Raw genomic sequence first — 22,091 nt, 5'->3', positions numbered from 1 at the left:
CTGGGTCCCTGTCCTGGGACAGGAGGGGCCCTGAGACATCACTGGGTGACCCAGTCCTTAGCACCCTGCTGCTACCACCCCTAACTCTCACATCAGCTTCTCTCTCCCAGCTGTGGCTTCCCATGGTCCCCCACTGCTCACACCAGGGGGCCCATCCTCAGAGGAATGGGGACTGCCGACGAGTCAAGGGTTCATCCTTTTGCTCTTGTCCCCCCTACACGTTCTTACTCACGTGAGAAGCTGAGGCCAGGCTGTCCAAGGCCGTCCTCATACTTCCACAGTCCTGAGCCCCATGAACTCCTAGCGGCCCAGCTCTGGTCTTATTTACACTCTAAGGTAGAGTCCCATCTCCTCTTCCTCCCGTCCCCCAAAGGACTGTGTGTCTCAGAAGCCCCAAGCAGCCTCGCCTCCTGACCTAACTACTGGAGTACTGGTGTTCCTAGGGAGGAGTCTCTGATGTTCCTGATGGATCTTGCAAACCCATTTCCATCTCCTGGCCTCCTGCTCCATTTCCAGAGTTCTGTCCTGATCACAGAGGTCACAACCCGAGACACTCAGGTCTCTTACTTCACACTTGGTCTGTACACACCAATCACAGTCCTGGCCTTTCTGCCTCCACAGACACTTGCACGACCCTGATGGTGAGCGCCTTCCTCGCCGTTCCACAGCCCCACCCATTTGTGCCATCAGTGACCAGAGTGACATATTTATACACTGTTGCCCGAGCCTGTGCTGGGCTGTCGCTCCTCTTCCCTGGGTGGTGCCCTCCCCTCCTTTTAAGGCCAGTGCCCTAGCTGGTGTTCCAGGTTCTCAGTTTGGCTCGGAGAGCTTCCTGCAGACAAGACTGGGTCAGACTCAGCTAGTTGAGCCGTGGAGCTCCAGGGAGGGGGGATTCGAAGGAGGAGGGCTCTTTGGGGGTAGGCAAAGGGACTCCAGACTTACTGGTGAACCTAGACTGTAGCTCTGGCCAAGGGGTTGGGCTGAGAGAAGTGAGGAGGATTTGCTGGGATGATGGGTGCGTGTTGGGGTGGTGGTTAGAGGGAGAGCCTGAGAAAGGCCAGGATGTGGATGGTCGATGGGCTGGTGTGACACTGAACCTGAAATGATAAAATGATTCAACTTGGGGTCCCCAGTGCCAAGGAGAGTTGTCCCCTCCAATATGGCTGTGAAATGTGAGAAAAGAAGCAGGGCATCTACTCCTGCAGGAGCAAAGGCCTGGATGCAGGGCAAAGATGGATACCAAAGTCCCAATCCTTGCCTGGGACAGAATTGATCTGTGAGGGACTCATTACTTCATGCCTGATGTGACCCTGGGAGGCTGAAGCTGAGGCTGGATCGAAGTTTGTTACCCTGGTCTGATATCATCTGGAAGCGGGGAGCCTGGGAATTAATGAGCAGGAGGATTCAAGGCCACTGTAAGCTTTGCTCCGGAAGAGGTACAGTGTGCGGGAGGGCAGTCGCCATGCATTTGTGCTTTGTCTGCTAGTGACCTGGAGCCTGCTCTGGATTCCCTAGTTAGAATAAAAGTGAAAGTGAAATAGGAAGGGGGCAGTGCTTTTCCCAGAAGGATTTCACTTACCCTGCCCTTCCCAGAACCAGCCCTGGCTGTGTGGAGAGAGCTTTGTGACTAGGTAAGTCCCAGCCCCGACTTGGGCCTCAGTTTCTCCATCCCTATAATGAAAGGGTTAGGTTAAACAAACATTATTACCATAATGGTAATGGTAATAAGACCTAGGGTGGAGAAAGAGTGTCACTGGATCATCTCCAGCTTTGTTTTAACTGCTGGAAGAGCCCCAACCTGTGACAGATGCCTGGGCAAATAGGATAGTAAACAAATAGCAGTGCCTGGCAGCCTGCTTCAAGTTTAGACCTAGAGAGGGGAGTCTGTGGGAAGGGAGGCCACCGAGGTTTATTCATCATTCCCGTCCCCACCCACCTCCTCCCTGACCTCCCCCAGAGAGGAGGAAGTTGTCACAGATAAATAGAGCCAAGCACGCCAGCTCCAGACACATGCCAGCTCCTGACACACGCATCATGACCATGAGACAGAACTGGATACCAGGTGGGACTGGGGGCTGGGTATGGGTGGGGTGGGGTGGGGAGGTGGGATCTGAGAACAGAATGGGGCCCTGTGCCTGCGCTGTGTCTCAGCCTACAGGTGAACTCCACTGTTGTGCCCTTTTTCCAGCCTCCGTTCAATTACTGTTGCTCTGGCTCTGTTCTAAGTTTTCATGTGTTTGTCCAAGAAGCACCGAGAGGTGGAGGCTGGGGGGGATTCTGCCCCTCCAATTCCCTGGGCAGTACCCCAGGAGTCTCTGGGCTAGAATTACATCCAGGTAGCAACTCCCTCTCCAGCCAAGATGCAAGCAAGGATGCTGAGTGTCCCCCGGCAGTCGGACAGCTGCTGACCTCTGTGACCATCCTTTCCTCAGACTCCAGGCCTCTGTGGGTCCTGCTCCTGTGTGCTCACGTCATCTCCCTCCTGGCCAGAGCCACACCTTTACCTCAGGCCACCACCGCTGCCACTGCCTCAGCTGGGGGCATGAAGGACCCCTGCCTCTCCTGGCTCCCAATACTCCCAGCAGCTAAGCAGTGCCCAGCATTGGAGGTGACTTGGCCAGAAGTGGAAGTTCCACTGAGTAAGGAGCAATTCTGATGGGAATCCTAAAGGGCCCCGTGGTCAGAGGGTGGGCTGTGGGCACAGATCCAAGGGTGGGATTGATTCCAGAGGCCCTTCCTCCCCTTTTGCCATGTAGTCCACCACCAACCAGGCCAGTAGTCTCTCTCTCCCATGGGGCATCACAAGTATGGGCACAGGGCCCAGCTCCCAAGATTCTCCCTATCATATGGGATGGGAAGATCACACTTAAGTAAGGGTCAGAGGACCCCCAGAAGATTGACTGCAATGTGCTTCGTGGCCCAGCTTCTCTGCCCAACCTGCTTGTCCTCCAGCCACCTCAGCAGCAGTGGCTGTGCTTCTGCCAGTGGTGGTGCTTCCTTGGCTGGGGCTCCCAGTCACTGAAGCTGGGTACTAGAAAAGGCCCACCTGAGGAGACAAGCCCAGGAATTATCACATGAACCAAGGGCCCATCTCCAATTTCCTCTTGCTCAGCCCTGGGCCTCCCGTGTGGACAACTGCACTTCCCCTTTAATGGACTTTTGCACCTGTGTGGTGTGCACAGCAGCACCCCAGGTTCCTGAATCCTGAGGATGGGGCCGGGCGGGCAGGCCACAGCATGGCAGAGGGGAGGGTCTACTCTACAGAAGGGCTAACAGCGGCGCATGTCCCTAGATGGAACGCTGACCTTGTCCTGTACTGCTTGCAGCCGCTTCCCCTTCAGCATCCTCTACTGGCTGGGCAATGGTTCCTTCATCGAGCACCTCCCAGGCCGGCTGCGGGAGGGCGCCACCAGGTGAGGGGTGCAGTGGCGAGGCCAGCAGGAGGGGGGCCTCCTCCTATGGTCCTCTCACAGCCTTGCCTTCTCTGCTTTAGCCGGGAGCGCAGGGGTGCGAGCACTTGGCTGCAGAGGGCCTTGGTGCTGGAGCAGCTGAGCCCTGCCTTGCGCAGCACCAACTTCTCCTGTGTCTTCACGGATCCTGAGCAGATTGCCCGGCGTCACATTGTCCTGGCCCAGCTCTGGGTGAGGAGCCTGAAGGAAGGCTTCCAGAGACAGGAGGAACTCTGCTCCACTATGGGGCAGAAAGGGTGGGTTCTGCCCCAAGCAGCCTCCCCGTCCCTAGTCCCCAAGCCTGAGGTGGAAACGAAAGGAACTGTGGTCTAGAGGAAAGTGGTGGGAGGTGTCCCTCCCCAGTTGGTCCTGATCCTTGTCTGCCTTCACTTCCCCAGGCTGGGCTGCGTGAGGACAGTCTTGCCCCCAACTCAAGAAACTCTCCTTCTTGTAGGTTCCCTCTGCCTCAACAGACTGACAGATGAACTCTGAAGCCCGGATGAAATGCCACCTCTTCTTCGAGGGCCGTGCTGTCCGTCAGCTCAGGCCATGTTCTGCAGTGACTTAGTGTTGTGTTTGTGGGTTTTTATACCTCTAATGGACTGTCCCAGGGAAGGGATGGGGGCAGGCTGCTTCTGACCAACAGCTGTATCCTCTCATGCATCCTTTTCATGCCCATCATCAGGACCCATAATGGGCACTCATAAATGAATTTTTAATGGAGACGTGCTGACATCTCATTTAGGCCATCGTTCCACTTAGAGACCTTGGCCAGTCCTAGGAGGGAGGGTGGGAAGAGAGGGACCGCCACCGAGACAGAAGCTAAAGACAAAACCAGATTCAGGGGACATGAGCCCTCAGAATGAGAAGAGGCCATCAGTGGAGTATGGGAAGATTTTGTGACCCCAGAAAGGCCAGAAGGGATTTGAGAGAAGATACGTGGTCTAGAAGACTCAGAGACAAAGGTATGCTCTAAAGGGCCCAGATTTCCCTTCTTTTCCCATACATATAAAGGCAGCTCAGCACTCAAGGGAGAAAAATAGACTTTATTTACAAGTAATAACATTTAGAAAAGATTCATCCCTGGCCCTTAAAAACCTTCCCATCACTCCAAATCCCCTCCCTCCCCCCTCCCCGCATTGCAAGTCTAGGGAAGATGAGGGATGAGCTACCACTGAAGGCTGCCTTTCCCACCTCCCTGAGACATGGGGCCTGCCTGTCCTGGAAGAGAGCATCCTCTGGGCACAGTGCCCTTGGTGGTGGGGTGCTCCTACTAGGCTAGAGCCCAGTCAGTCCTGGACTTGAGAAGCAAGGGCCCTGCTAGGCCTAGCCACCAGGAGCAGCAAGGACCAGGGCCTGCTCCTCCAATGGTCCCTTCTAGAGCCAGAGGCTGAGAGCAGGACTAGCTGAGCCCAAGGACCCAGCCACTCCAAGTCAGCCTCAAATCTGACTATGATGTAGAAGTGACTTGGCTCTAAGAAAACATCAGGAGGCAAGGTAGGGAGAGGACCCAGAGTCTCCAGGCCAACTCTGAGGACCTATCTCTCTTCTGTTCACCTAGAAGGCGTTAGTGAAGGTCCAGGTACCAGGTCGGGGAGTGGGCAGGCATCACTGTCTCTAGGGGTTTGGCTACTGTTGGCCTGGGAGCTGAGAGAAGGCACTGAAAGGGACAGCAGAAGGAGAAGGACCAGGCGAGGTCGGCATCGACACAGGTGGGGCCACTCACTGGTACTGAACCTTTAGTGCTTTGCCTGAAAGAGAGACAGATGGTCACTGGGCTGACAGGGATCCCTTCCTTGGTGTACCCCTGGTCCCACCTCCCTTCAGGTTGCCAGCCACTGGCTCCCTGAGCAGCTCTAGGCATTCTCAGGAGGAACAGAGTTGTGGGTCTCAGTGAGGAGCAGCTGGCCCAGATGGGAGCACCTGCTCTGAGCCCGCAGTCTCTGGCAGCCTGGCTTGGCCCTGCCTCCACCAGGATTCCCAGGAGGCGAACCCTCCCCCTTCCCAGTCAGTGCCTCCACCTTGGCCTTGGCCCGAGGGGTGGCGGTGGCAGCGCTGGCAGCGCTGGCCGCGGTGGCAATGCGAGGAGAGCGGCGGGTCCCGCTGCGTGTGTTTGGGGAGGCCTTGGACAAAGCTTTCTTCGAGGAGCCCCTCCGCAGAAGGCTGTTCCCCAGCTTCTTGGGTGTATTGAGGATGCTGAAAGCCATTGACTGGCGGCGGTCAGCCTGTGGGGAGGGGTGGTCAGGCTGGGCTCTCCCTCACTGCCCCCCATCCAGGGTCACCCTCAGACCCCAACTAACCTGTTTAACAACAGCTGTAGCTGCTTTCTTCTCAGCCTCGGTAGTGCTCTGTTTGCGCCCTTCATGTCGGTCCCGGGGAGTCAGAGGGCGTGGGAAACAGCTGGTGGCCTTCTTAGACTATAGGGAAGACCATCGGGCAAGTGGTGGCGGCAAGCAGACTTCACGCTCAGAGCCACATGGGCCTTAGAGGTCAACCTGTCCAACCAATACCCACCCCCACCCCAAGCCAGAAGCCTCCCCTGGGAGGCGCTAATCACCTCAGGGGTGCCAGGGCCTTGGTGGGGTTCTGAGGAGACCCGTTTGCGCTGCTGCCGGGTGGTGATGCCGGCGCCCTCAGCTATCTGGGCTGGCTGCATGCTGGCTCGGCGCAGGGTCTCTCGCGGGTCGCCGGTCTTCATCTCCTCATCTGTGATGGTACCCAGGCTCAGGGAAGGCTGCGTGGGGTGCAAGAAACAGTCAATGGGCCCAAGTCTGGAGACGGAGCAGGCCTGCCCCCAAAGCTCTCTTCTGTGGCCTGGCCTGTGGAGCAGCTGGAGTCTTCATATCACAAAAAGCCTTCCTGTCGTCTTCTCTACCTACACCCTGCACAATGGCCAGAGAGAAGCAGTCCCTGGCAGGCCTCTGAGCACCTGCCCACCCAGTGACTTCACCCTGTGCTCCCTCCTGGGAATGTAAGGCCATCCTCCTCAGCAGGGAGCACTGGGGCATATGCCAGTGGAGGAGGAGCTGAGCTAGTGTGGGCAGGTCCCATGCAGAAGACCCCAGGGCTCACCCTGGACTCCAGAGGGTAGCAGGTCTTCAGGTGTGGGGGGCATACTCGGTTGCGCTGCTGCAACTCTGCAATGCGGTTCCAGTCGTCCAGCTGCTCGGGCTCATCCTGGCAAGTGCCCATGTAGAAGCTGTTCCTTCCTAGGAAGGCAGGGGGAGGGATGTTGGACTAAGTGGGGCTGGAGGGCTGGGAGGAGTGAGGGAGCAGCAGGCTGCCCACTGACCCTCGCATCTCACCAGCCTTTGCTGAACCACTCCTGTCCACCTACCCGTGGACCTCAAGCCCAGTACCCCAGATGCAGGAGCAGGGCTTCATTGCTGTCTCCCTGGGAAAGTCAGAAGAGGTCATAGCAGAGGTTGTGATACCAAGAAATTGAGCCCCAGGAGTTGATACCCAGGGTCTCCCTGAGGAAAGAACACTGGCCAGCCTGGTCCCAGCATCCCCTCGCCACCTCAGAAGGGGCGTGGAGGACTCCAGACAGCAGCTCAGTGTCACTTTTGTGCTGAGGATCCCAGGTCCCCCATGTGAGCATGTCCAGTTCACCCTGGCTGAGATCAGCATCACCCTGATTGCCCAGCACAGCCCGAGTGGACAAGCCAAGCCCTGAGACTGCAGAGGAGGGATGGGTGAGGTGCCAACAGGAAGCCAGCGTTGGTTTTTTAAAAGCTTGCCCCTCTCCTGTGCCAGGATCTGCTTCAAGTCTCATCTTCAGGTTCGGTAAGTCCTGCCAGTCCCCGTACCTGGAGGGGCCCCACTGGACACCCTGGCCTGAGAATGGCGAGCAGAGCTGCGAGTGGTGGGCCGGTAGCCAGGCAGGCTGAGCAGAGCTGCGTTGCCGCTGTTGGGAGAGCCCAGGCGAGCTAGAGACCGGGTGGAGGAGGTGGCTCGCGGGCTGGCCTGGGAGGCTGGGGCAGACTGCGGGCTATAGAAGGATGAGTTGGCGCTGTCTGGCTCCTCCACGTCTAGCTTCTGCAAGACAGGATTATGGTTGCAGTGGGGAGGCCCTGATGCTCAATAAAGGAACCTCCCATTCCCTTTCCTGAAGTGCCTCAGATCCCATACACTGCTTTGCAGGGGCCCTCAGCTGCATGTTTATAAGACGTGGTCTTGTTTCCAGAATTGCACACAAGGTACTGAGGCTGTCAGGTCTCTTTTTTTACCCATTGTTTCCAGTCAAGTCTGTTAGCAGTGCTTTGAGACAGAGTTGATCAGACCATCTGAGAAGTGGGGTGCAAAGAAATGAAGTGAGTGGCCCAAACATCACACAGACCTAGAAGGTGGCAGAGCCAGGGCTGGAAGCCACATCTCTGAGCTAGTCAGGCTCATCCCACTGCTGCTGTCCCTCGACCCAAGCTTGCCCGGGTCACGACCATCTTTTAGAACTTCAGCTTCCTGGTAGCAGAGGGCACGCTGCTGTACCAAAGATTCCTCTCCTCCCCAACCTCCTTAGGATATGGAAACCAAGGGCCAGAGCACTCAGCCTGGCAGGCAGCCCACTGAGCAGCCACCGTGCATCTTAGCTACCCAGGGTGGGTGTGCTTGGAGGCATAGGCCGGGCTTCTTGGCATTGCCTCCCTTCAGTCTGCACAGGGTCAGTGTTACAACATGGAAGACACAGGCCTTAGAGTCAGCAGAGGTATCCAATTCCAGCTCTGTCCCTTTCTACAAAAGAGGCCTACCCACCTCACTGCCCTCTTCAGGATCTCAGCTTTCCCGTCTGTCAGAGACTGGTCAGCCCTGCCTGCCTTTGGGGCTGTTTTTAAGGACCCAATGGGAAGATCTGTTGAGGGGAAGTGAGCCTTGCGCTCAGTGTCCTGGCTGCCCCACTCCCAGCAGCCTGACCTTGGTCATGGTGATGTTGATGATTTGCGTGGTGCGCCGACGAGCAGAGCGGGTCTTCCGCCCTGAGTCTGGGAAAATGTCCCCCAGGGAGTCCAGGCTGCTCTCCAGGGGGGCCTGACCCCGAGCAGGGATGGGGGTAAAGTAGAGACTCTCCAGGGATTCTACTTTGGGAGGCAGGTGCTGGGAGATGGGTGAGGCTGGCTCTCCAGGGATGCTGGTGCCATCTGGCTGGGTCCGAGGCAGTGTGCTATAGGGAAGAAAATGGCGGAGCTACCATTCCTGGGGCTGGAAGGTGTTCTGCCTGCTTCTTTGCTCAAAGTGACGTTTATTACAAGCAGACGAGGTCAGACACCCCGTCAGCCCTCTGATTTTCAGATGTACCAAGGACAGCCCTTGACCTGGTTCCTCCCTCCAGTGCTGGCCACTCCCAGACCCTGCTCCCTCCAGACCACAGACCCACTGCTGGTCTGCGAGGAATCTGTCTGTTCCTCCTCTACCTCCTATTTCAGCGAATGGGAGCATCTTCCCATCAGGTTCCCCAGCCCACAATCCTGCCTCTTCCCTCTCATCAAACCCAGCCTCTCCTAACCACACCCCACTCCACTCTCACGCCCCTCCTGGCGTCATCTCACAGAGACTGACCACCGCAGCACTAGAGTGGTGACAAGGACTCAGACCGGCTGTCCAGGTTCAAACCCAGCCCTGCCACTGTGGGACCTTGGGCAAGTGACCGCTCCTCTAGGCCACAGTTTCATCTGTTAGATGAGCACAGAACCCACCTCAGAAGGTTTTTGAGGGATAAATGAATTAATATTTTTCAAGTGTTAAAAAAGGTGCCTGGCATGCATATGTTTAATAAAAACAGTATTTCCAGTCTCAGCTCCTACACTGGCTATCAGGATAAGCTTTTCAAGATGCGAATCTGACCGTGTACACCTCAATTTCAGGCCCTTCCAAGGTTCCTCAATGCCTTTGTAATCAAGTCTCAATTCCCGCCTCCTTCAGTGGGGTGTCAGGCTGGCCCAGCCTAGCCAGGCTCATGCTTGGCCTTTGCTCTCACTGCTCTCCCCTGTTCACAGGCACACACCCCCGTGCCTTCGAGACTCAGCAGGAGCGACAGCCTCCATGAAGCCTTTTCTGACAACTCATTTTACTCCAACTGCACATTATATATACATCTGGCATAAAACCTGTGATACTTTTTCTTTATTCTTCTCTAAGAATAAGCTTCCAGAGGGCAAAAAGACCACACCTTATTTATCTCACGATCCCCAATGCCCAGGATGCAGCCTGATAAAACAGTAGGCACTTAATCAGGGAGGAAGGGTACCTCCTGACCTGGTAATGGTGAGCGGGGTCCCCTCCTCGCAGCTCAGATCCAGGCTGTCAATACTGAAGTCGAGCTGAGGCTTAGCCTGGGGCTCCCGGCTCTTCAGAGCATCAGTTGCCACCTGGAACTTGCCCAGGTCTCGAAGCTGCTGGTCAGCGTGGGCTACCTGGGAACAAGAGGGCCGGAGAGAGTGAGGGAAGCCTGAGGCAGAGGTGGCTTAGGAGAGGAGGCCATAAGGGCCCAACAGGCCAAGGGGAAGGGATACTTACTTGTGCCTCCAGGCTGCGCACCTGAGCAGTAAGGTGGTGGCATGTCTGCTCAGCTTCCTTGGTCTTCATTCCAGCCTGCTGCAGTTCCCGACTCAGCCGTTCTGCTTCAGCCCGCAGCTCCTTGTTTTCCTTCTGCAGCTGCTCCAGGCCCCGCAACTGCTCCTGCAGCTCTTGGTTCTGCTGCTTCTTGGCATCATAATGTGTCTTGGCTTTCTCCATCTGTGAGGGCAGACAGGACAGGTGGTGGTGGGTGGGCGGGGGTGCAGGATGGCAATGCAGATGCTAGGTTCCTCACCTGCAGCTTGTAGTGCTCAGCTGCCTGCTCCTTCTGGCTCAGCTGGGCCTGCAGCTCATTCAGCTGCACCTGGAGACGCAGGGCCTCTTGCTGGCTCTCCCCTCCCTGGGCCTAGAAAGCATGGAAAAGGCTGATCAGGGCAGCTGGCTGCTCCACCCAAATCCTCTGAGACTTGCCTACTTTCTTGGACTCCATGGATGTTTTCAAATTCCTGCATATGCTCTCAGGACACACAAAAAAATCCTTTTACCCACCCTCACAACTCCAGCCTACTGAAACAACACATCCTTCAAAGTCTACTTTCTATAGGAACTTTCCCTGTCCAGCCAGTGTCATATCTGGCCAAGTTTAGACAGCCCTATCTTTGCTTTCTTTGAGACCAGATACAAACTGTCTCATCCTTAGTGAGTATACTGCCTCCCCAAAGAGGAAGGAACTGATTGTCAGGGAACACCTCTATGTGCACGGCACAGAGCTGGCACTTGGCATGCGAGCTGAGGCCATGTGAACTCATTTCTCCTCAAAATCAATCTGGGAAGTAACTTTATCTCCATTTCAGAGATGATGAAACTGAGCTCAGAGAAATGACCAGGGTCATAGTGACTAAACAGAGTAAGATTTGAACCTTGTCATCCAACTCCAAAGCCCATATGGACTCATTCATGATGTGGCACTGCCTCCTATCCAGACCACAGACTCCCTTGGAGCTGGGCCTATGTCTGAGTCTCTGTCCACCTACAGTGCCAGCAAGTGCTTATTAGTTCTTCTAACAGACACTGGACTGGACCATCAGCCTTACCTCTCCTACATCTCCTAGCACCAGGAAGGCTCCCATTTGGCCTTGTTTATCACATATCACAACACGGTGTTGAGTGCATGTAGGTGAGCTGGGAAAATGGAGTTCTGGGCCCCCACCAGCTCATGTGACCCACCAGGGCTTTAGCAAGTCCCAGGGTCAAAGGTGCCCAATTCCTGCACCCTTAACTAAAAGCTGTGAAGACCAACACTGCAAAAAGCAGGTATTAAAACAAAGAAGGGGATGCTGTTGAAAGCATTAAGAAAACTTAATCTGCACTGTAATATTAAGTGATGCTGATGCTCTCACTCCATGAGGCTAGACTGTCTAGACCAGTGCTATCCAACAGAACTTTGCAGGGATGGAAATGTGCTGCCTGTGCCCTGTCCATATGGTAGCCACTAGTCACACGTAACTACTGAGCAGGGGAAGTGTGGCTAGTGTGAGTGAAGAACTGCAAGCATACATGGCTAGTGGCTACTGCAGTGGACAAGGAAGGTCTGAGGGATAGGAGCCACTCTGGTCTTCCCATGAGAGTTCCCAGGGGCACCTGTAGGGCTCCTGAACCACAGGCATAGGGTGTCCCGCTGACCCCAAACCCACCACAGCCTGAGTCCTTACAGAGCACTTCCCTCCCAGCCTTGTTCTCGCTGCCCCACCTTCAGCTGCTGCTGCTGTGCCTTGCTGGCTTGGTCGTGGTCAGCTAGCACCTTACTCAGCTCCTCTACCTGCAGCAGGGGCGGGAAGAGAAGAAGACTCAGGAGGCCTCCCCTGGAGGTCCAAACAAATTATGGGGTTTCCTCAAGCCAGTCCTGTTTCCCTAGAAAAGAAACTCAGGTCCTTTTCCTGGCATCAATTAGGGAACAGCCTGCTGCCCAGGCTGGATGGCAGGACCTGAGTGAGGTGACCCAACACCCAGGTGCTGGAAGAACCACCTGCCCACGCTCGCCTCTCCCCCAGCCTGCAGAGACCAGCCTGCACGACCCCTGCAGCTGCCACGTTCAGCAGAATTGACTCCGGTGCTGACACCTCACCATCACCTTACTGCTGCTGCCAGTCCCAGCCCCAACCTTCCCAGGTTGGGGACAGGAACAGGAGACCTAGTCTGCCAAGGCAAAATCCAATAGATGCTCAGACTTCTTACCGATATCCACAGGTCATTAGGATTGGCACTGGCAGTGCGGCTGCCGAGGTTAGCATTGGAGACCAGGCTGCTGAAGACAGCAGCAGGGCGGCTCACGTACTCCAGGCCCACCCCACTCCCACTCCCACTCCCACAGGCAGGGCGGAGGGTGCAGAACAGCCACAAGCACTCCTGCCTCTGCCAGGCACCCCAGGGCTCAAGCACAATCAGTGAAGGCAAGCGGCGAGACCCACTGCTGTTTGCTGCTGCGTCTCATTCCCACCCTGACAGGCACCTGAGAAGGTGATGGCAGGAGGGGACCTGGTTCCGGCAGGCCCGAGGTGACTGGGTAGGAGGGGTGGTGGGGAAAGGGGGCTCCTGCGAACACCAGCTCAACAGCCCTGACATCTAGGGCAGCACAGAGAACTGGCTGGGAGTGGGAGGCAGCCAGTGTCTGGTGGAGGCTCCATCTGCACTCTCCACCTTGGACTGCCTACTCCCCAACATCTCCCTTTCATGCTTGGAGTTAAAGCCCCAAGAGCAGGCATCCCCAGTTCATAGCTCCCTAAGCTGAGGGCTGCCTTGTACCACCTTAATGGCTTCTGTGGGAAAGCAGGGGGCTGTGTGAAACAAGGTACCCCTCCGAGTTGAGTACCCAAACTTCAACTAGGACGTGGAAGTTTGGGAACCACAAGGATTGTCACTAGTTCAGATACGGGAAAGATGAAGCCTTCCCTACCCCTTCCCTTGTCCCTGAGAGACAGATGACAGGAAGTAAGTGCAGAAAGCGGGGAGGCCGACCTGGGATGGGTGGGATGAGGCCCAAGAGCGGGCCCAGCACACCACACTCCTGGGCAGCCTGGACCTGGACTCCATGACTTGACCCTGCCCCCTTCACAAACAGTTCACAGCAGGAGCTGGCAGAGGCAAGCTGCAACCAGGGTCATGCACCGAGACTGGTCACCGCTTAAGCAGCCAGCATTTAGCGAGGACCCCAGGCATTACCTGCTTAGTTTGCTCTCTCTGAAATACCTCTAGCTGCTCCACCTGTGCATGGGGGAGGAGCAATGGAGACAGACTGAGACAGGAGCCAAAGAGACACCTGCCCCACTTCCAGGCTGACCTCACTGAGGCTATGATACTTTCCCCCAAAGAACCAGACTTTCCCCCAAAGAACCAGTATTTTTAAAAATGCCAGTTTAGCTCATTCTAATTCCCAGTGGCTCTTGGAACCCCCACAGCAGGTGTGCCTCCTCACGATGTGTCTCTCCAGAATGGGCTGATGGCCTTCACAGCCTGCCTCTCCAGGGACAGAGCCTTCAGCGATGAGGAGGCTACTGATATTTTCTTCAGGACAATAGGAGGCAAGAGACTTGAACTCTACCAGCCACCTCTCTTCCTCAGCAACCCCCTTCCTCAGCCACCCAGAGAGTGAGGGCATACAAGACACCCTACAATGCTGTGGGAGCTAGAGGAATGTGGACGGCCAATGCAACTCTCAGGTCTGATCATTGGGGGTGTGGTTGAGCTAGGTGTCTTACCTGGGCAGTGAGTTTCTGCCTTTCTTCCTGGAACCGCTGCCTCTCCTCCAGGACCTTGACCTTGGCACCCTCATACTTGGCAGTCATTACCTCTAGCTCCCGGGACGTGCTCTGGGCTTCCCGCTGCATCTCAGCCAGACGGGCCTCAGCGTCAGCACGCACAGCTGCCACCTCTTGGCCATACTTCTCCCGGGCCTGGTCCAGCTCCACTTCCAGAAACTGCCGGCCAAGGTTGGCTTGCTCACCCAGCCCCCGGTTCTCCTCTGCCAGCAGGCCATGAGCCTTCTTCAGCATGCTCAGCTGTTCTGCATAGCTGGCCTTCTCTGCTCGCAGCTGCTGGGCTGCCCGTTCTTGCTCTGCCACCTTCTGCCGCAGGGGCACCAGCTCCCCAAGCTCCCGCTGGGCCCGCATCAGCTCTGCCCGCAGCCCACCAGCTGCCTGCTTGCTTTGCTCCAGCTCCTCACGATGGTGTTTCTCAGCAGCTGCCTGCTCAGCCTGCAGCTGCTGGCACAGGTGCTTGGCGGGCAGCAGTTCACTCACCAGGGCCTGTGTGCTGGTGTGCTCCAGCTGCAAGGCAGACAGGGCCTGCTCCTTCTGGAAAAACTTCTCCTGCCATGCCTTTAACTCTTGGCCCAGCTCCTCCGCTCGCTCTGCCTGCGAGGCTAGCTCCTGCCGCAGGCTCTCCGAAGCCACCCGCTGTTTCTCTGCCTCCTCCCGGAGGGTCTGTACCTCCTCCCGCAGAGCAGAGCTGCGTTCCGCTGCTCTGGCACTGCTGCTAGCTGTCTCTACCTGGAGCAGGCGCAGCCTCTCTTCCAGCTTCTGACTCTTCTCCGACTCAGCTACTACAAGCCGCTTCAACTCTTTGCTCTCGCCCTCCTTCTCCAGGACCTGGCGGTTAAGGATGGACACCTCTTCCTCCAGGCTGCTGATGAGGCTGTTTTTTCTCTCAGCCTCCTGCTGGCTCCGGGCCACCTGGGCCTTCCACTCATCCTCAGCCTTGCTGTGGTCTTGGGCCTTGGCATGGAGGGCAGCCAGCTCCCTCTGGGCTGAGGCTAATGTGTCCTGACCACGCCCCAGCTCCTTGGCCTTCTCCTCCAACTGGCCCCTCAAAGCCTCCAGAGCAGTGGCCTGCTCAGCGTGGGAAGCACGCTCAGACTCCAGGCTGCGCTCCAGGCTGGAGGTCTTTTCCTGATGCTCTCGGCACTGCTGCTCCAGCTTGCCCATCTCTGCCCGCAGAGCCTCCAGCTCAGGGCCTTTGCATTCAGTCTTTCCGGCAGCATGAGACTGGGCTCCTGACCCAGAAGCATCTTCTGCACTGGCCAGCCCTACTGACTGCTGGCGCTCTTCTTTCTTGGCCAGCTGTCCCTTCAGTTGCTCCATGGTTTGCCGAAGCTCCCCTAGCTCTGTTCTCTGGGCTGCCTCCTGCCCTCGAAGTTTGGCCAGCTCCTGATCCTTCCCTTCTTTTTCCATCAAGGCGTGGGCCAGTGCCTCTTGCAGAGTAGCAAACTCCACGCGTTGCTCATTGAGGGCATTCTGCAGCCGCATCTCAAGCTCTGCCTTGGCAGCCTTCTCCATGGCAAGATCAGCTTGGGCCCGGCCCCGTTCCTGGGTCAGCCGCGCCACCTCCTGCTCCTGCTGACCCCGCTCCTCCTGCTGCTGCCCCTGGCTCTCCATCAGCGCAGCCCGCAGCCTCTCCAGCTCACTGCCCATTTGTTCTGCCTCACGCTCCATGGCTTGCAGTGCAGCCTGTGTGCTACAGAACTGGCGTCCTTGCTGCTCTTCCAGCCACTCTGACTCTCTGTCTCCTGCCTTTGGGGGCTCCTTTAGTAGCTCATGAGAGGCTGTTTCCTGCTGCTCACCTGCCTTGCGCACCAAGGCCTCCAGGCGGGCCACCTCCTTGCTGGTGGCAGCCATCTTCTCCTGCAGGGTGGAGAGGTCATCTGCAAGCTTCTGGGCCCTGACCTCCTTCTCCTGGACCTGCTGGAGGGCTCTAGCCAGGTTGGCATGGAGCTGAGCTAGCTCACTCTGCTGCCGACCTATCTGGAGCTCACTATGGGCCTCTATGCCTGCCACCTTCTCCTTTGCCTCTTGCAACTCCTGGCGAGCCTTCTCACATTCCTCCTTCAGGGTCATCAGCTGTTCCTGGAACATGGCGCCATACTGTGCCTCCTCTTGCTGACTATCCTCGTACCGTTCACGCCAGGCAGCCACCTCCTTGGCAAGCTGCTCACATTCACTCTCAGCCTCCCGCTGGGAGGCAATTGCCTCTGCCAGCTCCCGCCGCAGGGCTGCCAACTCAGCCTGATGGGCCTCCCCAAGCTGCCGTAACCGGGTCTCCAGCCCCTTGCGCCCAGCCTTCTCTTCTTCCAGCTCCTTCTGTCCCTGCTTATGCTGCTCTAGCAGGCTCCGGGTCTCTGCTTCCAGCTGGGAGATACGACGCTTCTGCTCTACTAGGGCATCTGCAGCCCTGCGCTTTTCCTCTTCAAGGCTGCCCTTACTGATCTTCAAGGACTCTTCAAGGGCCCGGACCCGCTCCTGGAGCTGGCCTGTCTCCTGGACAACCTTTTCTCTGTCGGTTGCTTTTTGTTGCTCAGACCTCAGCTTGGTCTTTAGCTCTGCTACCTGAGCCTGGGTCTCACACTGCGCCTGATGGGCTGCCTCAACACAGGCATGGAGTTCCTCCACCTTTTGGCTCAGCTCTGCCTTCTCTCGCTGGGCCTGTGTCACTGAGGTCTGGGCACTGGCCCGGGCTTCATTAGCAGCCTGAAGTTGCTGCTGCAGGCCCTCTAGCTTGGCAGACTTCTCCTTCTCCAAAGCCTCCAGCTGCCTCAGGGCTAAATTCTTCTCCCTTAAGGAGGCCTCCCGCTCCTCCACAGCAGTGGCCAGTCGCTGGGCATGGTCTTGCCTGGTTGCCTCCCGCTCCTTGGTGGCCTCCTCCAACTGCTGCTCCTTCTGCTTCAGGCGGCTGCTCAGCTGCTCCACCTGGTGGCGGAGGCCCTGTGAAGCCTGTTCTTGCTGCTGGAGGGTCTGGGTTAGCTGGGCCTGCTCCTTTTTGGCCTGTTGCTTCAGGCTGGCCAGTTCTTGATCCTGCTGCTGAAGAGTGGCATTGAGGGTGGTAAGCTCAGAGGTCAGCGTGGCCACCTGGGCAGACAACTGGGCCCCCTGAGCCTGGGAGGCCTGCTCCAGCTCTTCCTTAGCCTGGCTAAGATTGGTCAGGGAGCTTTGAAGCTTGGCAATCAGGCCAGCCAGCTGCTGCTTTTCTTCTTCAAAGTGGCCCTGCTCAGCAAGCAGCTTGGCTTCACGTTGGCCCTGCTCGGTCTCCAATGCCTTCACCCTGGCTTGGAGCTGGGTGTTGTCTGCAACAAGAGTAGCCGCCTCTTGCTTCAGGGTTTCCAGCTGGTGAGGCAGAGATAAATCCAGATCAGCATGCCTCCTCAGCCACCATGGCCCCTCCAGAACTGAGAATCACCAGAAACCCACATGTGGCACAGCACATTCCTACCTGCAAGACGTCCCCCAGCACCTCGCCCTTCTCCTGGGGTGGGTTCTCCTGCAGCTGGGCCAAATGTTCTTCCAGCTGTGAAAGTTTCCCCTGAAGGATTTCATTCTTCTCTTTAAGGCATTTCTAGGAGTGAAAAGCCATGTGTGAACAAAGGTGGAACAGGCATCAGACTGAATGTTTAACAAAACATGAGACCCTATCACCTTGTTACCAAGATCTCCTTTTGCCCTGACCTAGGGAAATACTCAGAAAACATGGACCTGGAACAATGAGGGATGTGACTTTCTAGCCTAATTCCAGGACTGGATTAAGTAATGTGACCTACTAATGTCTTCTGCAAGGCCACTGAGTTTATTTCAAATTTCCTTACTGTATACCCTACCCATCCTCAGACAAGTCATTGCTCCCAGATTATCCTAACACCCACTAGCTTAAAAATACCCTCTGCCTGTCTGGGAATCAAGAGGGAAGGTGGCCACAACACATACCCTCCCCAGCCAACCGCTCTGGGCTGGACTGCTTGGGTGCTTCTCTGATCCCTCATCCACCCAACAGATACAGGAGGCAGCTGTTACTATCCCTCTTTTACAGAGCAGGAATCTCAATCTCAGATGTTAAGTGTCTTGCCCCAGGGCTACATGATTAGTAAGTGGCAGAGCTGAGATTTTAGTACTAGTAACTAATTCACTGAGAGCTTACTTTGTACCACACAGTGTCTTACAATGCAGCAGCTGCTCCTTACTTTTCCCATCTTAAGGATAGGCTGCTTAGAGAGGAGGTCAAGTAACATGTCCAAGAGCCGCACCGTGTAAACAGCAGAGACAGGATTCAAAGGTGTACTGGACTTAAGCCCACAGTCTGCCATTTCAGCACACTATTACACCTTGAAGAAAAGTAGCTAAACTCCCAAAGGCCCAAAGAATACAGCAGTAAATGGAATTCAGCTCTCACCATGTGGTTACAATTATGGCCCTTATTCCCCAAAGCAGGGGGCTACCTTGTCCTGCAGGGCTGTGCCGAGGTCCTCCTCCAGATGGGCCTGCTTTGCCACCCACTCCTGAGTGGCCTTGCTGTGCTCCTCTGTCAGTTCATTGAGGGCACCCTGTAGTTGCTGCAGGTGACTGGCAAACTCCCGCAGCTGAGACAGACAAGGGGGATCCCCATCCCCCAGGGTCAGAACTGGCGCCACCACTCCGTTTGCTCCCTGATCTCCAGTGGGAGATGCTTCTGAGTATCCTCCCAGCCTTCCTCAAACCAATCACAATTAATCACATCTCTAACTCAAAACTACAAATCAAAATGTGGGGCCACAACCCAGTGCCTGAAAGCAGCCAATTACAGGATGAGGAAAGGGGCAAAGTACACAGGTCTCATGACAGACTGAAGCACAGGGCAGGTGCTGGGACATTCTTCTATAACCCTATCTTGGGGAATCGTCCAGACCAACTCAGCTGCAAGGGGTGCCAAGCGGGACCAGAGCACCACCCCCACACACACCACCAAACACTCACCTTAAAGGAAAGGTCCCCATTCTCCTCAGAAAGCTGGTTAATTTTGCGATCCATCTGGCTCTTCTCAGTCTTCAGGTCCTGGCACTGCTTCAGAGTTTCATGAAGCCTCAGGGTGAGGCTGAGAGGGAGGGGAGCAGTGAGAAAAGAGTGTATCCCCCTAACCCATGAGTGTGGGACAGGAGCTGGGAAGGCAGGGAGACTATACCTCTCATTCTTGCCCCGGAGCTCCTCAAGCTCCCTAGGCTCCAGCGGGCTGGCTGCCTGCTTCTCGTTCAGCAGAGCCAGCCGATCAATGCGCTGCTGCATCATGGCTATCTGTGCATCTGCCCCAGACAAGGGGCAAGAAGAAAGGAGAGTCAGCACAGAACCAAGAGGAGAGAGGAGACATCCAGTCTAAGGGAAGGGAGGATGGCAGCAAGGACAGAACCAGCTTGCAAGAAGTTGGCCTGACAGGGCCACAGCACGAGAGGCAGAGGGGCCACTGCTCAGACAAACCCAGTGCTGCCCTGGATGAAAATCCCAAATGCTGCCAGTTCACATGCCAGTGGGCCAGGCACCTACCCTTCTCTGTGAGGAGCTTGCGGTTCTCAGCCAACTCCAGCTCCAGTTCATCTCTATTGTTTCTCTCATCTGCAAGCTGCTTCTTTAGTCGTCTCATCTGGAATTGTGGAGTCTGCAGGATGTCGCCCATGGGGGAGGGTGGAGAACCTGAGAAGAAGCTGAGGAAGGAGACGGCCCACGTGCCTTGTCAGAGCCAAGACGCAGGGCTGAAGCGAACGGCATGACAGGGCTCTGTGATGGGAGCACTGGCTGAGAGGCCAGACACATGGTTCTGACTGCAGTGCTGACCTCATGCCTCATGACATAACCTTGATAGAACTTTTCTTCTCCCTCTCAAGCCTTAATTTGTCAAAAAAGAAAGAAAAAAATGATGCATTCTCCTTGCCCCTGAAGAGCTGCACTGAAAGACTTTAACGTAGTCTCCAAGGAAGAGAGAAATTCAATAAACAGGGAACAGCCTTTGAGGGAGGCCTTCTGCCAAAGACAGACTCCAGCCAATTCCCCCAGTTAGTTGTGGGGCAGGTGAGGACACCCCAGATCTATAGGATACTCCAAGCACTCTCTGAAGAGGTAAAAGGCTGGTCAACAGCTTAGCCTGTGGAATGCAAGGATTTGAGGACTGGATGTTCTGGCCCCATCCCAGAAGAGGCCTAGCACCTACCTGTTCCCACTGCAAGAGGCAACCTTCTGCAGTTCTAAGAAGCGAACTTCCCTCTTTGCCCTGTGGCTGGGTGGGGAGGGCTCTTCAGAGATGGTGCTGGAACAGGTGGAAGGGACAGGAGCTGTGGGGGAGAAGCAGACAAAAAAACCACATAGAAGTCAGTAAAGGTCAACAGATTTGCATCTTGCGTTAGTGGGAGTGAATCCACAGACACTTATAGGTAAGCTCCAGAGGAATGCCGCTCGGCAGAACCTGAAACCTGGTGTCTGGATTATCCAGGGGTCAGTGTCCCTAAGCCAAATCAAGCAAGGGGCTCTGTTTGCACATATCATCAGCACTCAAGGAGAGCACAGTGGAGTGAGGGTTCTCCATGCTCAGTCACTGGGCCAAGTACCCATGCTTTGCTCTCAAGCCAACACTGCAGAGGCAGCTTGGGAACCTTCTGAGCAGGATCTTCTCTCAGTCCCAACAACCTCTCAGGACAGAGTCACTGACCTCTTTCTCAAAACCTCCCCTTTCCTTAGTTGCCATGACCACCTTCACATGGCTCTCCTACCTCTGAACACCTTCTCTTAGTTTCCATATCTGCTTCTCCCTCCTCCACCCACCCTCTAAGCCCCTAGAATTCTGGGGCCTCCTTGCTCTGCCTACAGTGCTCCTGGCTTCAAGATCATCCACACACTGACCTGCAAACCCATAATCTGGCTCAGAGCACTCACCTGCATTCTAGACTCACATTTCCTACGTCTCTATCTAGAGGGCTCATGAGGCACGTAAATATGAGAAATATCAAAGTCAGTGGCTGGAAAAGAACTTGCCTGACCCATGTCTAGATCCTATCATCCTTAGATGGCATCTTCTTTCTTCATCAGAAGACAACCAGAGCCATCACTCTAACATACTTTCAGCAAGACAACTGGCAGATTCGGTACCTCTCTGTTCTAGCACTTATTCCTTATCATTCTTGCTGGCTTATGTATCTTCCCACCTAGAACATGAGCTTCATGTGGGAAAGAACATTTTTTTAGACTGTGTACTCCCAGCTTCTAAACCTAGAATAGTGATTGTTTAAAAAATAAAAAGCAAAAAAGGTGCCCATATGGAGTGATGGAGAACAACTGAACAGTAGACATGACCACTTAAAATGTCCTGCTTGGCTGCTGCCAGGCACCACGGAGCTGCTCCCTAGGAACTGGGAGGATAGCAACATGGCCAACAAGTCAAATGCTCTATCACACACTCTTCCTGACAACCAACTCCGCCTTGTGTTGGGGCCAGAAGCAAACCCCCACTGCTGTCCTCGACAACTCAGGATCCTAGCTCTCCCCAGCCCAGTAGCAGCAGATCCTCAGGAGTGGACCCTGCTTACCTTTCTGCAGGAAGTTCTCTAGGTCTTCATTCAGGTTTAGCCCATCCTCATGGTCCAGCACAAATTTGAGAATGACAGCTAACTCAGCCTGGAGCAGAGAGAAAAGTAGCATCACTGAGGTGTTAGGGAGGCCTAAAGGCATAGAGGGTGAAACCCTGGCAGTGCCAGCCCCAGGAGCCTGCTGGAGCTCAGTCTTCCTCTCAGAACCTGAAGCTCCAAGTCCAGCTGAGAATATTCCACTAGAGATGAGTTCATCCCACTTGCACCCACCCCCTCGCCTCCCCTAATGATGCACCTGGGCTCAGACACAGTTCCTGACTGACCTCACTCCTGACCACAAAGAACAGAACAGGCAGGAAAGCAGTGTAGGCAGAAAGCTGTTATGTGGAACTACTAGAGCTGCTTCCAGGTGAACTGCACTGTTGTAAGATTACCTCCAGGGATCATTGAAGCTTATCCTCCAGCTCAGAAAAAAGCTTCCCTTCTTTTTCTCAATTCCAGAGTTACAGAGCTGATATGATTTTCCTAGACAACTCTGCTATAGTTCCTTATTCCTTTAGAACTTCTGTTTCTACCAGATCTGTGACCAGAGTGGAGCAGAGAAAAATTTGAAGGAACGAACCATCCCCCCACACCACTACAACCCCAACCCCACAGAGGAGCCATGAGCTAAGTGCGTATAAAATAGAATGATTAAGCATTTCTACCAGTACATGAAAGGCCACAGCTCTCTGGACACTGCCCCCCAAGTTACCTACATTACCCACTGTGGC

The 22,091-nt window shown here is 55.5% G+C and overlaps 3 protein-coding genes across 12 annotated transcripts in view; 2 read left to right on the top strand and 1 right to left on the bottom strand.

Moving 5' to 3' along the window:
• The window catches only part of RNF121 (ring finger protein 121), a 104,171-nt gene extending 99,997 nt beyond the window's left edge, over positions 1 to 4,174 (top strand). The window contains exons 9-11 of one of the 2 annotated variants that reach the window (XR_008999225.1): positions 97 to 2,062; positions 2,433 to 2,639; positions 3,904 to 4,174. Coding sequence is in view for 1 of the 2 variants with exons in the window: in XM_036904242.2 (XP_036760137.1) it covers positions 97 to 244 (148 nt within the window). In the remaining variant the exon portion in view is untranslated. Of the gene's footprint in view, positions 1 to 96; positions 2,063 to 2,432; positions 2,640 to 3,903 lie in introns of those variants that run through there. The other variant, XM_036904242.2, reaches the window with a different exon arrangement.
• On the top strand, positions 1,878 to 4,174 carry IL18BP (interleukin 18 binding protein). The gene is made up of 5 exons (XM_036904249.2): positions 1,878 to 2,062; positions 2,433 to 2,639; positions 3,293 to 3,413; positions 3,494 to 3,706; positions 3,904 to 4,174. The coding sequence occupies exons 1-5, from the start codon at positions 2,011 to 2,013 to the stop codon at positions 3,932 to 3,934; spliced, it is 624 nt and encodes a 207-aa protein (XP_036760144.2). The 5' UTR covers positions 1,878 to 2,010; the 3' UTR covers positions 3,935 to 4,174.
• A 301-nt stretch (positions 4,175 to 4,475) lies between these two features.
• Positions 4,476 to 22,091, bottom strand: part of NUMA1 (nuclear mitotic apparatus protein 1) — a 64,579-nt gene continuing 46,963 nt past the window's right edge. For 6 of the 9 annotated variants that reach the window (XM_036904232.2, XM_036904234.2, XM_036904231.2 and 3 more), the window contains exons 7-26: positions 21,319 to 21,406; positions 19,950 to 20,070; positions 19,289 to 19,446; positions 18,933 to 19,050; positions 18,728 to 18,845; positions 18,214 to 18,354; positions 17,217 to 17,339; positions 13,715 to 17,110; positions 13,179 to 13,220; positions 11,710 to 11,778; positions 10,255 to 10,365; positions 9,960 to 10,178; positions 9,699 to 9,856; positions 8,361 to 8,607; positions 7,259 to 7,487; positions 6,522 to 6,658; positions 6,007 to 6,183; positions 5,750 to 5,866; positions 5,471 to 5,674; positions 4,476 to 5,200 (exon numbers count right to left, since the gene is read on the bottom strand). In XM_036904232.2, coding sequence (XP_036760127.2) covers positions 5,189 to 5,200; positions 5,471 to 5,674; positions 5,750 to 5,866; positions 6,007 to 6,183; positions 6,522 to 6,658; positions 7,259 to 7,487; positions 8,361 to 8,607; positions 9,699 to 9,856; positions 9,960 to 10,178; positions 10,255 to 10,365; positions 11,710 to 11,778; positions 13,179 to 13,220; positions 13,715 to 17,110; positions 17,217 to 17,339; positions 18,214 to 18,354; positions 18,728 to 18,845; positions 18,933 to 19,050; positions 19,289 to 19,446; positions 19,950 to 20,070; positions 21,319 to 21,406 — 5,985 coding nt within the window. In that variant the 3' untranslated portion in view covers positions 4,476 to 5,188. The remainder of the gene's footprint in view (positions 5,201 to 5,470; positions 5,675 to 5,749; positions 5,867 to 6,006; positions 6,184 to 6,521; positions 6,659 to 7,258; positions 7,488 to 8,360; positions 8,608 to 9,698; positions 9,857 to 9,959; positions 10,179 to 10,254; positions 10,366 to 11,709; positions 11,779 to 13,178; positions 13,221 to 13,714; positions 17,111 to 17,216; positions 17,340 to 18,213; positions 18,355 to 18,727; positions 18,846 to 18,932; positions 19,051 to 19,288; positions 19,447 to 19,949; positions 20,071 to 21,318; positions 21,407 to 22,091) is intronic. The other 3 variants (XM_036904235.2, XM_036904237.2, XM_036904236.2) reach the window with 3 other exon arrangements.

This window comes from Manis pentadactyla, chromosome 9 (assembly GCF_030020395.1).
Source record: "Manis pentadactyla isolate mManPen7 chromosome 9, mManPen7.hap1, whole genome shotgun sequence".
NCBI classification, from domain to species: Eukaryota; Metazoa; Chordata; class Mammalia; order Pholidota; family Manidae; genus Manis; species Manis pentadactyla.
Note: the sequence above shows the minus strand (reverse complement) of the source record. Positions and strands in the feature narration are given on the sequence as shown.